Source organism: Petromyzon marinus, chromosome 31, assembly GCF_048934315.1.
Source record: "Petromyzon marinus isolate PM22_M1 ecotype Great Lakes invasive population chromosome 31, UKy_Petmar_22M1.pri1.0, whole genome shotgun sequence".
In the NCBI taxonomy this organism is placed as follows: Eukaryota; Metazoa; Chordata; class Hyperoartia; order Petromyzontiformes; family Petromyzontidae; genus Petromyzon; species Petromyzon marinus.
The window spans coordinates 6,269,983-6,286,597 of NC_133697.1; the positions used below are offsets into that span (position 1 = coordinate 6,269,983).

General features: G+C 53.0%; 1 protein-coding gene across 2 annotated transcripts in view; it reads left to right on the forward strand.

Moving 5' to 3' along the window:
* The window catches only part of LOC116947722 (uncharacterized), a 39,590-nt gene that overhangs the window by 15,192 nt on the left and 7,783 nt on the right, over positions 1-16,615 (forward strand). The window contains exons 2-5 of one of the 2 annotated variants that reach the window (XM_032963760.2): positions 7,475-7,574; positions 9,046-9,262; positions 9,726-9,945; positions 13,883-13,984. In XM_032963760.2, coding sequence (XP_032819651.1) covers positions 7,475-7,574; positions 9,046-9,262; positions 9,726-9,945; positions 13,883-13,984 — 639 coding nt within the window. The remainder of the gene's footprint in view (positions 1-7,474; positions 7,575-9,045; positions 9,263-9,725; positions 9,946-13,882; positions 13,985-16,615) is intronic. The other variant, XM_032963761.2, reaches the window with a different exon arrangement.

The following is a 16,615-nucleotide window of genomic DNA, read 5'->3' on the forward strand; positions in this document are numbered from 1 at the left end:
CAACATCTGCACGGCGATCCACCAACCCCTCGCTGATACTGCTGCTGCCTCCGCGTTGCTGGAGCATCGCAGGCAGCAGCCACGTGCAGCCGCCCTGGCTGCTGTGGTTGAGTTGTGGAGCGAAGCTGTTGCCGGGGCCGCGAGGTGATGCGCGCTTTCTGCCGCCGTTCGTGGTTACGAAGCGCAGCGCGCGTTTGCGTGAATTAAACTAAAACTACCGAACTATTATTTATTTCACCAGGTAAGGCCCACTGAGCTCTATAGACTTTGCGGGGAATCTTTGGTCCGTTCTAGCATTAGCCAGGTGGCTCAACCCCTGCTTAACATCCGTTATCCGTGGAGCTAAGGCGCATAGGCAATCATTCATGGTGATGTATTCTCTGTTAATCGTATACGCGTTGTATACGATTCGCGGGACTTGTAGACAAGACGTTAAACTTTTTTGTTTGTTTTGGCAGGCAAGGCCCACTGAGCTATGTAGCGCTTTTTTTCAGAAGTGATTTGGCTATCACAATTGATAGCTCAACGAAGTGGCGGCCTTATCATCACGTGGAAATGTAAAGCAGCCAAATACTCTGAACGCGTGATGTTGATTCTAAATGTGGAAGGGAAAACCCGGTGCACCCGGAGAAAAATCCACGCGTCCACGGGGAGAAAGAGAGAGAGAGACGCAAATTCCACATATACAGCAGACGTCGGGATCAGGGTCGAACCGACGACCTCCTACACACCAGGGGAGGGAGTCCACGTCTCGCCGCAGCAGTCCTCCAGCAGTGAAGTCAGCAGCAGAAGCAACAGTAGCAGCAGAAGCAGCAGAAGCAGTAGCAGACTTGACTTTTAAACAACTTTTTTTGCCGCCAGCAGCAACAGCACTGGAGGCGATTCCGATATGAAATACATAAAGTCACCAGCAACACAAATAAAACAAACGTTATAAATCTACGCGTTGTGGCGCTAAATGCACCGCGCACAACACCAAAGAAAAGTCACGTGGTGGTGGAGGTGTTCATCGCGCACGCCACGTTGACGAGCGAGCGCTTCAGAAGGTGAACACGATGGGTGCCGTCCACGCTAATACAGAGGGCTTTTCCGGCTCCCCAGCGTTCGAAGAAGACGCGCACATCACCGACATGTGTGTGGTTATGCGTGCTCCAGCCGGAGCCGCGCCTTAAGCAGGCCCCTGAACACTGGAAGCATAGAGCAGCCGTCAGTGTCACCTTCCAGCATCTTTTTTTCTCGTCAGCAGAAGCAGAAGCAGCAGCAGCAGAAGCAGCAGAAGCAGCAGCAGTAGCAGCAGCAAGAGCAGCGAGTTTGCCTTTCTGTTCAAAAGCAGTTACCGAGCGCAGGGCCCAAAGGCCCAAGACGTTAAGCGGCCCGGAACAAACAGCACCATCAGCGTTGCCATAGATCACGAGTCAACAGCCACGCTTCTAGCAATGAGCAAGGTTATTGTGGGTTAAGTGTGCCTGCGTGCACGCGTGCTGCTTGCTCACGGCACTTTCCCCCAAAAATCTGTTGAGGCAATAGGAGGGTGGAGGATCTTTGTAGACGTGCGTGTGTGTACACTTCTGTGCACGTGCATGTCAGTGTGTGTGTGTCGGTGTGCGTACACGTGTCGGGAGCGGTAGCGTAGTGGTTAGCGCGCTGCCCTAGGAACCCGGTGACCCGAATTTGATTTCTGCTCACGGCTGACATCGTTGGAGAATATCTGAACCGGTCCTGGGCTGCCCCAATGTCGACTCAGCCTCAAATTAGTACATGGTGTGGTGTGTAAATATCAGCACCGGGTCGGGGATGGTGCTGGCCACTCACCCCCTTTGTGTGGTGTGCCAGGCTTAATAGGTGCTCTCTAACAGGCACTTGCCCCTAACAGCCTGTTAGAGGCTATACGGGGGATCTTTGTCTTTATGGACTTGTTCACCTGGCCCTCCGAGTTCGATTCCTGCGCCATGGCTCGGGAGTCGGCTCAGCCAATCATGAACCCTTCCTATAAAACGCGGTCGTCTAATTTTATAGACCCATCCCCGTCGGAGTAACGTGGAATGTCCTCCGCCGGCTGAGGCTTGTAAAACAGCAAGACGAGCGCCCTATTCAATGCTCGTGAGAGCAGTCAATCGTTTGGGCTCCGTGCGAGCGTAAAACAAAAAAAATCGACGTCGAACCGACGAGGAGGCATCGTCCCACACCCGTTGACCCCTCTCTCTTTCCCCGATGGGGGAGCGGCAGCGGGAGGTTTGCCCCGGCGTTCAATGTCACAAAGACCGATCTACTGGGTTCACTGGCGGTTGTGTTGTTGTTGTTGTTGGTTTGGATTTCACCGAAGCCAAACTTTTCATAATGAAAAAAAACGTAACACAGCGAGAGCTGTTGGGACTTCTCTGCGTTGTAAACAGAGCGCCGCTTTGTGCACCGTCTCAGAGAGGCTCTTTTGTGAATCTCGGGCTCGTGTCACTCCCCTTACTTTATTTATTTAGTTTAATATATAATTGTTATTTTTTTAACGATCATTCTCCTCTTTGTCGAGTTCGGTAACGAGACGGAGCGATTCTTTTGTGCATGGCGCATGACTTCACTCTTCATCCAAACTTAGAAACCGTTGGGACAAACGATCTCATTCATCACGAAGCGTTGTGCCCTTTTATTCAGAAACTGTGTGGACGTTTCGGGCGATGGACCTTCTTCTTCAGAGCAGAGCGAGAGTGTTGGCAGCTGAGCTCCTGGAACGCATTCAAAACTCTTCCACGCTCTTTACTTAAACGCAGCTCAGTGATTTCATCATTGAATTAGCACCCCCCCACTCCCCCAAACCACTCGGCGTATTTAAGAGCAATTCAAATGCGAATGTAGGTCATTGTTTCGTATGATCATTGAATTTTGTTTACTTTATATCTTTAATGCTTTAATCTTTAAAGCCGCGTAGCTCAATGGGTTACTTACTCGTATAATAAACTTCTGATTCTGACCACAGCGCCCACCCCCCCCCCTCCCCCCCCACGATGGCACGATGTCCGACGTTTCATCTCCACGCGCTGGCTGGGAGCTTTCTCAATCCAACGTCAAAATGTCCCCAAGAAAAAGGCTGCGCGCCTTGCGAATGGCGATAGCGCGTGCAGGTCGCGCGGCGGGTTGACACCGCGAACCCTTCCTTCCTTTTACGCGTGACTTTTGCACGGCCAGAGCAGAGCAGACACACAAGACGAACAATGCGTGCCGATGTTACACTGTTGAGTGGACGTCGGGCAGCCCGCGTAGCCACAGAGCCACGTCTGCAGTCTCCTCCTCCTCCTCCTCCCCGGCACGCCCTCGCTGACTTCACGGCCGGAGACGATCGATGTGCCGGCGTGTGTCTGTGCGGCACTCGCGCTGGCGCTGCGTCACGTGCACGACGCGTCGTCCCTCTGGCGCAGTGCCGGGTCAAGCTAGTGCGGGGGCCTCCAGCATATGTTGTTATTATACGTTAAACATAAAATGCCTAAATATCAAAACGCATTTTTTTTTTACTTGCGTAGTAAAGTAATTGTTTGTTTTTTCACTCGCTATACAGCCGGATAATACGACAAATCGCTAACCTTAAACACTCAGTCGTTCGTAAAAGTTGAAGGCGGTATAGTACTGTAGTAATAGAGCAAGTGCAGAATCACTGAACCGGAATTGATAGCTTGAAAGCATTTAGCGAGGGGCCCTTGAAAGTGCGTGGCCCGTAGCTACATGTGTAGCTACTTGTGCTACTGGGAGAATCCGGGAACTGATGTGGCGTAAACAACAGGGCCGGCGGTCGTCTGCCTTCGTTGAAGCCCGAGGGAGAAAGCTCGGGCTCAGAAAAGCAAAAACGATTCCCGTCTTCCTTCCTGTCCCACGCCCCAACCCCGGTCTTGGGTTAAAAAAAAACAAAATTGGCATGGGATGAGCACGGTTGGCTAAGTACGGCGTGAAAGAAGTTCAACATATCGCACACAACGGTGCCCGCACTGACTCGCCATTGTTTAGGGTTCAGGCGGCGCTGTCAAAACCCCGAGACACGTGTGTGGCAATCCACTGCTGGATGAGGGCCTCCCACCGCCCCTCCCCCATAGCCGTGCGTAGCCATGCGGGCAGTGACGGGTATACGACCATACTTTACCTCGCTGCTTCGTGCGGGTTGAAAGTGTAGGGGATGGGGAGGGGAGGCCACGATCCAGGCTCAAGCCTGCTTAGCTTGCGCGGTCTGATGGGGGTAGGCGGCGGTCATTCGGTCGGGTGCATTTGGCCATTTTCTAATCAAGGTGCGATGACAAGTCTTGAAAGATATATTGAAAAAAAAAAGGAAAACGTGAAACCCGTTGACGCTCAAGTGCCGCGTGCATGAATAAGGGAGACAAAGGAGGAAGCGTGGCCGTGAGCTCAGGCGGGGCGGATGACATCGCGATCGCATTTTAATAACCGCGGGATGTAACGCGTCCAACAAAGAGGAGGAGCACCTCCACCGCGGAGATGGAGTGATGAGATCGGCTCGCGTGCAGCAGCAGCCGGTGGATTGAACAATCGCGGGGTCGCGAGAGAGCTGGCGCTGGATTGTACTGATGATGATGGTGGTGGGGAGGCGTTCATCCAGGAGTGGATTGATCATGGATGATGATGATGATGAAACTTTACAAGTATATCACCGGACATCACGGCGCACGTGAGTGTGCGTCTCTCCGTGAGCGCGTGCTTCGTGCACCTAGCCTGGCACAAGCGCCGTGATGACCACACCATCACTTCGTGGGTGAATGACGGCTGTTGTGTGTACGTAATCAAGTGAGGCGTGGTGGTGGTGCCGTGGTTAATTGACAATTGGAAGATGATGCACCAGTGCAGGGCTCTCTTATGCCAGTCTATGGATCTCTACGTGAGTTTGAGTTTGTAGGTCGTTATGTACGTCTAAGCGTCTCGACGTGAATTTATGGGTCCATGCCAGTCCGTGGGTCTCTATGTAAATCTCTGTGTGAGTCTTCGGGTCTCTGCATCAGTCTATGGCTCGGAGACCGATAGACTGACGCAGAGACCTGTAGACTCACACAAAGATCCAGAGATTTACATAGAGGCCCATAGACTCACAGTGTCAGTCTATGGCTCTCTGTGTGAGTTTATAGGACTCTGTGTAAGTCTACGGGTCTCTGCGTCAGTCTATGAGTCTCTGTGTAAGTCTATGTGTCTCTGTGTAAGTCTACGGGGGGGCTCGACGCGAGGAGCCACTGGTAGGGCGTTGAATTTCGTCAACGAGCCCCACCACCTTGCGTCATTCCCCCTGAGACTGTGACGCCCAGTGGGGGTTTGTCAACTCCTCCACCTGGAGCCAGGAACCGCCACTCCTAGCCACGGGCTAGGGCTGAGTTGAGAAAGTCAGAGGCGAGGATTGTTTTTTTAAATTCATATTCAAATCGCTGAGAGCTGTCCGTGGTAAATTTGCCTGTAGTGAGTCACAGGGTACACACAAAGACAAAGATCCCACCGTGTAGCCTTTAACATACTGTTGGGGCAAGTGCTGTTAGCGAGCACCTATGAAGGCCGGAAAGTTACACGAGGGGGTGGGTGGCCAGCACCACGCCCGATCGCCTTTGTCTCCCCAGTGGCGATGTTTACACACCGCACCAGGTACTCATTTGAGGTTGAGTCGACCTAGGGGAGGCCCGGGACCGGTTCAGATAATCGTCACCGGTGTTGGCCGTGAGCAGGAATCGAACCCGGGTCGCCGGGTTTATAGCGCGGCGCGCTAACCACTACACTACTACTCCCCACACACACACACGCACACAGGCCGGTACACACACACGCACCTCTACACACTCACACAGATGCCGCCTTCGTGTATCGGACACGGAGAGCACAACTCCACCGTGGCAGCGCCCAATCGTGAGGGCTGCCCGTGGCCGTCGAGGCCCAGGGGGACGACCAATACCGAATCGTCGGTCGCGCGTGGGCCCTGTGAGCCGCTCTCGCGGGCCCTGCGCAGCACGGCGCAGAGCGGCCTCGGGGTGGGGTGGGTAGGGGGGATTGGGGGGGTTGGGGGGGGGATATTGCCGTGTGGCAATTTGCAAATGTTTTTTTTTTTCGAACTTGGCAACCAAAAAAATGTTGAACCGAGACGCCAGCGCACCTCCGGCCGGCTGGAACGAAGCCAACGACGCGAGGCGGACGGTGTGCGGCTTGCGTGGTTAGCCAGGGCGGCCGCGCGGTTACAACCGCGAGGCCTCTCTCCTTATTTCATTTGTTGAGTTTAATATACAATTTTTACTTTTTTTATTATGGTCATTCTCCTCTTTGTCGAGTTCGGAACGAGAGGGAGCGATTACTTTGTGCACGGCGCATGACTTCACTGCAGCAAAAGCGGAAAATTCACTACGGCTCGGCCACTTCCACCGCTCCCCCACCCCCGCATTTCCACTCAGTTTGTATCTTCTTAGAAGCGTAATTCGATCACGTGGCACGAATGCAGATTGACAACTCTGCACTTGAAAACTGCTTTTCACGTTTAATTTGTTGCCCTTCCCCCCGCATCTCCGATTAGCATGGTTGGCTACGTACGGTGCGAAAGAAGTTAAACTTAGATACTTGCATACGATACGTGTTGTCATTTCACCTCGATTTCATCCGATTGCGCTGTTGGTGTCACGCCGTCACGAGATGGAGAATCAACCCGCAGGGCAGTGTGCGTCTTCGCATTGGAGAATGCCCCGCGGAAGCGGACATTACAGGGCTACCGCTGAGGACGTGTGCCTTCAAGGGACCTCTGTTCCACACAGCAGAGGGCAACGCACTATCCACCCGCCTTGCCGCCCAGAGAGAGTGATGTCCGTCATGTGACAGAGAAAGCGATATTGAATTCTCACAGCTGGAATTTAGGCAAATTAAGTTTTTAACCGAATTTAATGGGATAAAAACAAATGTGACTAGCAACCCACATGTCCTTTGTACGTGATCGTCCGTCCGCCCCTCCGGCCAGCCCAGCACACTTTTTTTGTCTTCAAATAAAAAATCATGATGGTGTTTTTGACGATGGGCCTTCACGTGATTTGCGCGCGGGCAAGTGCAGCGCCCTCAGCGGCGTGGATAAGAGGTAACTTGAAGACACTTCCGAAGCAGTTCTGTAGCATTCCTTCCGCAGGCCGTTCTCTATCTAACACGTGCTGATTGATGGGCTGATTACTGCGGGAGCTCCAGATGGAGTTTGATGATTGAGAGGAGCATGCGCTTGTCTTTGGCGTCTCCCAATAACCACGCGTGTCTCCCCATGTGTCTCCCCATACCTTCCCCTGCACACCCCTCTCCCAAACACAACCTCTCCCTCCTCACCCTCCTCACCCTCTCCCTCTTCACCCCACACCCTAACACTCTGACACACCCTCACCGTGGACACCCTTCCTCCCTCCCGCACTCTCTCCCGCACTCTCTCACCCCTCCCGCACTCTCTCACCGCTCCCACACACCGTGCCCCCCCCACCCGCCCCCTGTGCAGCACAAGGCATGGAAGAGGATCCAGAGCATCATGCACCGCACGCCGTTCATCGTGGCTCTGAAGAAGCGCTACCCCTGGATCCAGCTGTCTGGCCACGCAGGTGAGAGGGACACAGAGAGAGAGAGACACAGAGAGAGAGAGAGACACAGAGAGAGAGACACACAGAGAGAGAGAGGGATACAGAGAGAGAGGGACAGAGAGAGAGAGAGTGGAGTTGTGGAGAGACACGATGTTGGGGACGGGAGGCGGGGGGCAGAGGATGGGTAAGGGCTGTAGACCAGTGGGACTCACAGTATCAAGTCAGAGGCATCGTATAACTATGTGAATGTGAGACACTTCAGTCTATCCACTGCTGGATGACGGCCTCCCCCACGCTGTCCAGCTCGATCAGACGCCCACCGTGAGGAGTCGCTCCGCATTGTTCTCTGCGCGTAGTTCGGCACTGTGTCCGACGTTTCGTTCCACTGAGCTCTTCAAGAACTGTGTTGGCTTTAGCCAGCGATAGCGGATTACGCCATAAAGCCTGGCAATTGCTTGAGACCGGCGACTCAAGCGTGGCGAGATGATGGTTGCTCCCCAGTCACCCGTGACATCACTCCGAGATACACGGAACCAAAGACAAAGATCCCCCATGTAGCCTTCGCGGACTGTTGGGGCAAGTGCTGTTAGCGAGCAACCTATGAAGGCCGGCCATGGCACACGAGCAGGGTAGGGTGGCCAACACCATGATATATTCATTTCAACTTGCAGCGTGCGCATGCAGTATTAGCTCACTCTAGGAGAAAGAGGACGACTCAGAGGCGCGATGAACCACAGACAAGCTGAGAAGGCAGCCACGCGATTAGCCGGTGCTAGCAACAATTTCCCCGAGCTCTGCAGTCCTCTACATATCAACGTATTATCGGCATATTAATGGGTGTATACAAAGTGGGAGGAAACCCACGCCATGCGCGAGGGGGCAACACTCTATCCCCGTACAGATGGAAACAGATGCGAGATTAGTCCACGCTTTGCTGTACCGCCTTCCCGGGACGAGCCAGGGTACGGCAGCTCGACGCCTACCCACCGGCAATGGAGTTCTTCAACATCTATACGGCGATCCACCACTCCCTCGCTGCTGCCTGCACAGTGCTGGAGGATCGCAGGCGGCCACTAAAACCGAACTAAAACGGAAATAAACCTGAACTAAAACTATGTTATTTGACCAGGTAAAGCCCACTGAGCTTATCCTGTGGAAATGTACAGCAGCCACATATCCTTACCGCGTGACGTTGGTTCTAAATGTGGAGGGAAAAACCGGAGGCGACCCAGAAAAAAATCGACGCGACCGCGGAGAGAGAGAGAAAGAGAGAGAGAGAGAGAAAGAGTACATGCAAACGACAAACATTCAGCAGGGGTCAGGGTCGGGATCGAACCCACGAGCTCCTGCATACCAGGCGAGGGAGTTAACATCTCGCCGCTGGGACACCCCACGTTCAGGACACCCACTACCTCCTCCTGGCCGCAGTGAATGACGACGACGACGACGACGACGATGACGATGTTGACGATGTTGCTTTGGTGGGACGCAGGGAACTTTAAGACGGGGGAGCAGCAGGGCGTGGTCCTGAAGCGCTTCTGCGAGGGGGAGCAGCGGTGCCTGCGCTTGCTCATGGGCGACGCGCTGCGCCCGTTCGTGCCCGCCTACCTGGGCGAGATGGAGAATGACGGCGTGCGCTACGTGCAGATGGAGGATCTGCTCACCGACTTCCACGCGCCCTGCATCATGGACTGCAAGATGGGAGTGAGGTCCGTGCGTGCGTGTGCGGATAGGTGTGTGTGTGTGTGTGTGCCGTTCAAGGTCTTAATAGGTGCTTGCTAACAGCACTTGGCCCAACAGCCTGCGAAGGCTATACGGGGGATCTTAGTCTTTGTTTTGTGTGTGTGTGTGTGGAATGGTGTGCTAATACTTTGCACAACATCATTAGCGCTGTTCATCAGTACTCCATCCATCATCAGCAGCCCATCCATCGTCAACAGCCCATCCATCATCATCACCAGGCCTGCTCTTCACCACGACAGAGCTGGGCGCCACGATTTCAGCACCGCGTGCGCTGAACAGCGACCCACCCACTGACTCCGCGTGGCGACGCGACGCATCATCAAGGGGGAGAAACCTCTTTGCCCTTCCTCAACCCTCTTTCCTCTCCACCCCATCGGCCTGCTCCCACCCCCCCCCCCCTTCCTCCCCCCCCCCCAACTCCCACCGCAGGACCTACCTGGAGGAGGAGCTGGCACGCGCTCGGGAGAAGCCGCGGCTGCGCAAGGACATGTACCAGAAGATGGTGGCGGTGGAGCCCGGAGCGCCCACCGCGGAGGAGCACACTCAACGTGCCGTCACCAAGCCACGCTACATGCAGTGGCGCGAGACCATCAGCTCATCCGCCACGCTCGGCTTCAGGATCGAGGGCATCAAGGTGCGTGATGATCAGGTGATGATGATGGTGATGTGCTGGTGGTGGTGATGATGATTGGAGAAGTTGCCGTTGATAATAATGATGTAATTATTATCAAAGGGTGGTGTAGCAGTGGTTCAGCGGTTAGCGCGCTGCGCTACGGACCCGGTGACCCGAGTTCGATTCCCGCTCACGGCCACCAACACCGGTGATGATTATCTGAACCGGTCCTCGGCCACATCTAGGTCGACTCAGCCACAAATGAATACCCAGTGCGGTGTGTAAACATCGCCACTAAGGGAGACAAAGGCGGCCGGGCGTGGCGCTGGCCACCCACCCCCTCCGGCATTCATAGGTGCTACTCACTAACAATACTTGCCCTAACATTCTGCTCAAGCTATAGGGGGGATCTTTGTCTTTTGTTTGGTAGTGATGATGGCGATAATGATGTCAACTCGTAACGCTGGGCCACCATCACTGCCGCACACAGTATTCACTCTTCGCTCTCGTGGACAAAGAGCACCTGGCGCCAACAATTTCCCAAGCTCTGCAGTCCTATATATATGTGAAGGTGTTAGCCAATTAATGCAGCTTTTCATGTCGGGGAAAGCCGGAGCACCCAGAGAAAACGCACGCTTTTCGAGGGGGAAACACTCTATCCCATACGGCTTGAACAGGTGAAGTCAACGTTTTTAGCTGTGCTGCCTTCTTCTGACGAAACAGGCTCCTCGACGCCCACCCATGGGGGAAGGGAGTTTCACCACAACATCTGTGCGGTGGTGATCCACCAACGCTCGCTGCTGCTGGATCACAGGCAGCAGTCATGTGCAGCAACGTAGCAATCACCACCCAGATATGGGGGGGGGGCGAGGTTGGGGGGGGGGTTAATCAAGGTCACATGCTGGCTCTCTACACCTTCAATCTGTCTGCGGGAATCTCCCGGTTGTTGTTGTTGTTGTTGCATTGCGCAAGCTAAGCGGAGTTTGAGCCTGGTTTAGGGGTTGCTTAGCAGTTGAATGGCGTGGTTGGCATCAGCCCTGGTGGAAGGAATTAAATGTGCCCCCCCTCGCCCTTCCCTGTCCCAGTGGGGACCGCCCTTCGTAGCCCAGCCCGTGGGCCCCTCTGGCCTGTGGGCCCCTCTGGCCTGTGGTGCCCCGGTGCAGGGCCACTGGACCTGCACCGCTGCTAGCTGACCGAGGCCTCTACCTCTCTTCTCAACGCCGGTGCAGACCCAGAGCTTGCTCTCAATTCTAGGTCGCTCGGCACTTTCAATGCTCAAAGTGCTGAAAGCATCTCCCTCGGGGCCACCCCCCTCCTCCCCTCCCCGTGACCTCCGCATGAACCCTGCAAGCAGGGGTCACGCAGGGGTCACCACATCCCTCTCACACGAGTGGGATGTGGAGGGAACTCTGTCGGTTCTTCCACTTCATAGAGCCACACACATGCGTGTGTGTGTGCCTGTGTTTTTATTCGTCTCTTTATTGGCCCAATTTTATTCCAATCCACGTCACGGAACGAGACGGCGAGTTGTCCGTTTGGGACGCTCAGCGCCCTGGCATATGCATCATGAAGCGAGCGGTGCCCTCGCAGTTAGAGGAGGACCCTGGAATGAGATATGTTCGTCGCACTCGCAGTAAAGCAGACACATGATCATTCTCGGAGTTGGAATATTTTGATAAATTGAGTGGAAAGTGAGTGTGTGTCGACTGTAATGAGTACCTGGTGTGGTGTGTAAACATCGCCACTCGGGAGACAACGGCAGCCAGGCGTGGTGCTGGCCACCCACTCCCTCGTGTGCCGTGCTGGCCTTGATAGGTGCTCACTAACAGCACTTGCCCCAACAGTTTGTTAAGGATACACGGGTGATCTTTATATTTTGTGCCCGCGGGGGCGCCATGTGGCGAGATGTTCCTGTAAATATCTCGCCTGGTATGCAGGAGGTCGTGGGTTCGACCCCAACCCTGACGCCTGTATATTTTGAGTTTGCATGTTCTCCCTGTGGTCGTGTGGATTTTTCTCCGGGTCCTCCGGTTTTTCCCTTCACATTTAGAAACGTTCGTTAAGAGTGTTTCGCTGCTATATATTTCCCCATGATAAGCCTCTTCATTGAGCTATAATGCGTGGCCAGGTCGCTTCTGAAAATAGCTATATAGCTCAGTGGGCCTTAGGCAGTGACTGGTCGTCAACATCACCCAACAAGCGTTTACACGCGGCGTCTTGAGATAATAATAATCAATAATACGGACATGACTCCAACGTACGTGTGGCGCTGTCCAAACATAACACTCGCGAAACTTAATACGGCCACGTCGACACCAGAAAACCTGATCACAATCCCATCATAACGGCAAAAAAAACCTCCCAAATATATGCTGAACAACTAAAATAAATTAACTCTGGTCGAGGCCAGCTGAGGTTCACAAAGCCCGGTGGGGGTGTGTGTGTGTAGTAGTAGCACGTTCCTAATCGACCGTGACCAGAAGGATCTGAGTTATTGCAGCCACCACGCTTGCCCTGTAAACTTAATCTCTGGCCCGATGCTGTGTGTTGGCTTCGGGTGCACGGGGGTGGGCCTGGAGGGTGGAGGGGTGGGAGTTGGGTGTGTAGCGGGGGAGGGAGGTGGGAGAGATACGAGGCCACGGGGTTCCACGTTTGTGGTCACACAGTGGAAAATACCACGGGGGGGGCGGTGGGGGTGGTGAAGGAGGGGGGTGCTAGACGGAAGAGGGGGAGGGTGCCCGGCCAGGCGATCTTGTGTGGGTGGTGGTGGGAGGAGGAGCGGTAGCGCAGTGGTTAGCGCGCTGCGAACCCGGCTACGCGCAACGAGTTCGATTCTCGTTTACGGCCTCAAAGAACCCCGTGATGATTATCTTGAACCGGTTATGGGCCTCCCCTAGGTCGACTCAGCCTCAAACGAGGACAGCACCTGGTGGCGTTGTGTAAACATCGCCACTGGGGAGACAAAGGCGGCCGGGTGCGGTGCTGGCCACCCACCCCCTCGTGCGCCACAGCGGAATTCATAGGTGCTGCTCGCTCACAGCACTTGTCCCTACAGTGTGCTGAGGCTGTACGAGGCGGGGGAACTTTGTCTTTGGTGGTGGTTCAAGCAAAGCGCAACAGCGATGGTTGTGCCTTTTATGCCATGACGTCAGTAATTTCCCCTTTTTGAAAATAAATAAGGAAATACGTTTCAAATTTAAATGACCAAACGGGCCCGGTTAGTGGCGTTGTTTGTTTTTTGTGTGTGTGTGTTGTGGATTATGATGATGACAGTCGTAGTGTGGTTTACTTTCCTTACGTGTGTTTATCATTTGGGGAAAAAATGTAAAAGTGCGCGTGTGTGTGTGTATTTTAAGACGTTTTAAGTGCTTGCAATTGAATAGGGTGTTTTTTTTAAGGCGTTACATTCTTTAGCAGCGAAAAGCGAAGTTGTTCCACTTTAGAGTGTGCGGATTGTAATGTTTGTGTTCGTTAGGTCTTGGCGCGCGCGCGCGCGCGTGCGTGTGCATTGCACGTCTGTCGACTGGGCATTAAATGTGGAAACCTGGTGCGGTGTGTAAACATCGCCACTGGGGAGACAAAGGCGGTCGGTCATCCCCCCCACCCCCGTGCCGGCCTTCATTGGTGCTCGCTAACAACACTCGCCGCAAGAGCCTGTTACGTCTATACGGGGATCTTTGTCTTTGTGTGTGTGTACGCGTGCAGGTGCGTGCATACGTTTGCGTGCGTGCATGCTAGTACTGTGCGCGTCCTTGTGTGTTCATGCGCGTGTTCATGTGTTGTGTTCACGCGAGGTTCATGATTTTGTGTTCACGTGTTGTGTTCACGTTTGTGTGTTGATGTGCATAGTCAAGTGTTACTGTGTGTCCGTGCGCGTGTTCGTTTGTTGTGTTCATGCGAGTGTTCATGTGTGTTCGAATTCACGCGTTCAAGCGTGTGCTCATGTGTGTGTTCACGCGTTGTTGTTCATCAGAAAAGCGACGGATTCCTCAAGCAGGACTTCAAGAAAACGAGAACCCGGGAGCAGGTGATGGATGTCCTTGATGACTTCATAGGAAAGAATGTCAACATTCAGGTGAGCTGCCTGTCTGCATGTTGAACTTCTTTCGCACCGTACATAGACAAACGCGCTAAATCGGAGGTGTGGTCGGCCCATGTGGTGGCTGTGCGTGCAACGATTACGCGCATCGATGGTTCCATCTCCCGGCGCGGCCGAAACCAGGGTACGTCGATCGGCAGGTGGGGTAAAATGTGGGTACTCCCACCTGTGTCAAAACGTCTGACCAGCGTACTACCTCTAGCGGAGTGTCCCTCTGCCAGCAGTGGGGTGATCGTGCAATTGCAGGGTCTGCGCCTCTGCCTATACAACGATGATTTGGGCGTCGATGAGGTTCCATGCCGTGGCTCGCCACACGAGGTGGTGGTGATAACTCCACCTGTGCCATCTGCATGGGATAGAGTGTTGCCCCCTCACACGCGTCGGGCGTGAACACTTTTGTATTGATCGGCCAAGAATACCTTGACATGTAGAGGACCGCAGAGCTCGGGCGTGTGCTGACGTGGCCTGCCGGTCGTCCGTGATTATTTATTATTTATCTGACCACACTTCACCGCGCTTGGTCAGTGCGTGCTGCTGAAGGCGGGCGTGAGCGTGGACGCTGGGTCATAGTGCTGTACGGGGTGGTCCAGATGTCTTGTGACCACCCAATGAATTGACCCCTAACAGTACCCCCCCCCCCCCCTTACATATTCATTTCTGTTTCAAATAAACTTTACTTTTTGGAAATACTAAGTTTATGAATTAAATGTTGGGGGGGGGGTCACAAGACATCTGGACCACCTTGTAGCATTCAGCGATGAACGTTGCTGCACTGCCCCCTGCTGGACACCACGTGGCCACAGCCACGATTATTCGATGTTCTCGATGAGCAGACTGCGAGTGTCCGTCAGTGTGTGTCAGCGAGCGCATCAGTCGCACGCACCGCCTTCTAGGGGCAGGGCCGGATTATCCGAGTCGCACAAGTCGCTACACGTGCTACGGGCTCCGCACTTTCTAGGGCCCCGCGCTAAACGCTTTCAAGCTATCAATTCCGGTTCAGTGATTCTGCACTTGCTCTATTACTACAGTACTATACCGCCTTCGACTTTTATGAACGACTGGGTGTTTGAGGTTGTTGGCCTGACTGGATGTGCTTCACATAATGTTTTTTCAGGTTTGTTGAATTCTCGTCTCTCATCTTTTTGTTGTATTTACCTCCGTCATTTGTTCTTGACACCTGATGAAGATCGCTTGCGTTGTGATCGAAACGTCGTGATTGTTTTTTTGTTTTTTTTTGTTTTAATATAATTTTATTGTATTTCTACATACGTGACTTTACCGAAAAAAACCAATGAGTAATTTTATGCAGTCACGAAAGCTTTCATACTTTATTGTTTGAGGTTATGTCGTATTATCTGGCTGTATAGCAAATGAAAAAATACATTTACTTTACTATGCAAGTAAAAACTGTGCTTTTAATATTTAGTGTGTTTAAAAAAAACAAGGGTCCCTTTATAACAACATATGCTACAGGCCCCGCACTAGCTTGATCCGGCACTGTCTAGGGGAGTGCATCACTTCAGCTGCATCGACTCAGGACTGCTGAAGCAACAGCCGGTTGTGACATTCAGTGACGCTCGATTCAATGCTCTGATGAACTGCCAGATTGGTTTATAGGCAGGGACTCTCTCACTCTTTTCTTTTAGAAACATGCATTTAGATTTACTTAGATTATTTAGCTGCTATGTCCAAACGATGGGCCACTTTGTTCGGCTATCATTTGTGGACAGGTCGCTTCTGAAAAAGAAGTCGACACCTCAGTGGGCTTTGCCTGGAAGGATCAGGATGTTTTTTTTGTTTTTTGGGGTGATCTGTTTACCTTTCCTGTACTTTGCACTCCTACCGTGTGTTTGTACTGTTTGTTGTTATCACGTTCTTACCCACCCCGACTGGACATCTGTGAAAAACAGAGCTTTATAGCTCATCGGATTCCTCCAGTGTAAATACATATTCTGATTATCTTTAAGATACGGGCCTCAGTTCGCGTACATTTTTTTAAATATATATTGTCGAAGTGAATTTTGACCAATTACTGAAATCTAATCGCAGGTGGGGGAGCAGGAGGAGGTTGAGAATCTAATTGCTACTTCCCCGCCGGGTTAAACCCATAGGGCCCGTGGTCAAATCGCTAGAAACGTGCCCCGATTCTGTTGCATCTCGAGAGCTGAGCGGGTCTGAGCCTGGCCAAGTGCACGGATGAGCAGCCGGCATGGATTAACGGGTGGCAAGCTTGTAACAGGCGTTGTTATAGGCTGCTGCGGTGCTAAGCTGCACAATCAATTGTTGCATTTTCCCATCGTCTATAGGGTAATGCTGACCGCATTCAATAGAGGGGTAAAATAACAGACCCACGACCAGCGCAGGCTCGGAGAGAACCTCATCCATGCAGTGGATTTACAAAAAAAGAGCTGTACAAGTACCGTACACAGTTAGAATTCCTATTGAACGGACTTGGTGCTGCAGTGTCACTGAGTGTATGTGTCCGGACACTGTGTGGATCTTCAGAGAGATAGCCTAACGGTTAGTGCGCTTGCACTACGAACCCGGCAGCCTGAGTTCGATTCCCTCTCACGGTCGCTAACAGCCGGTGACGAATATCGGAACCGG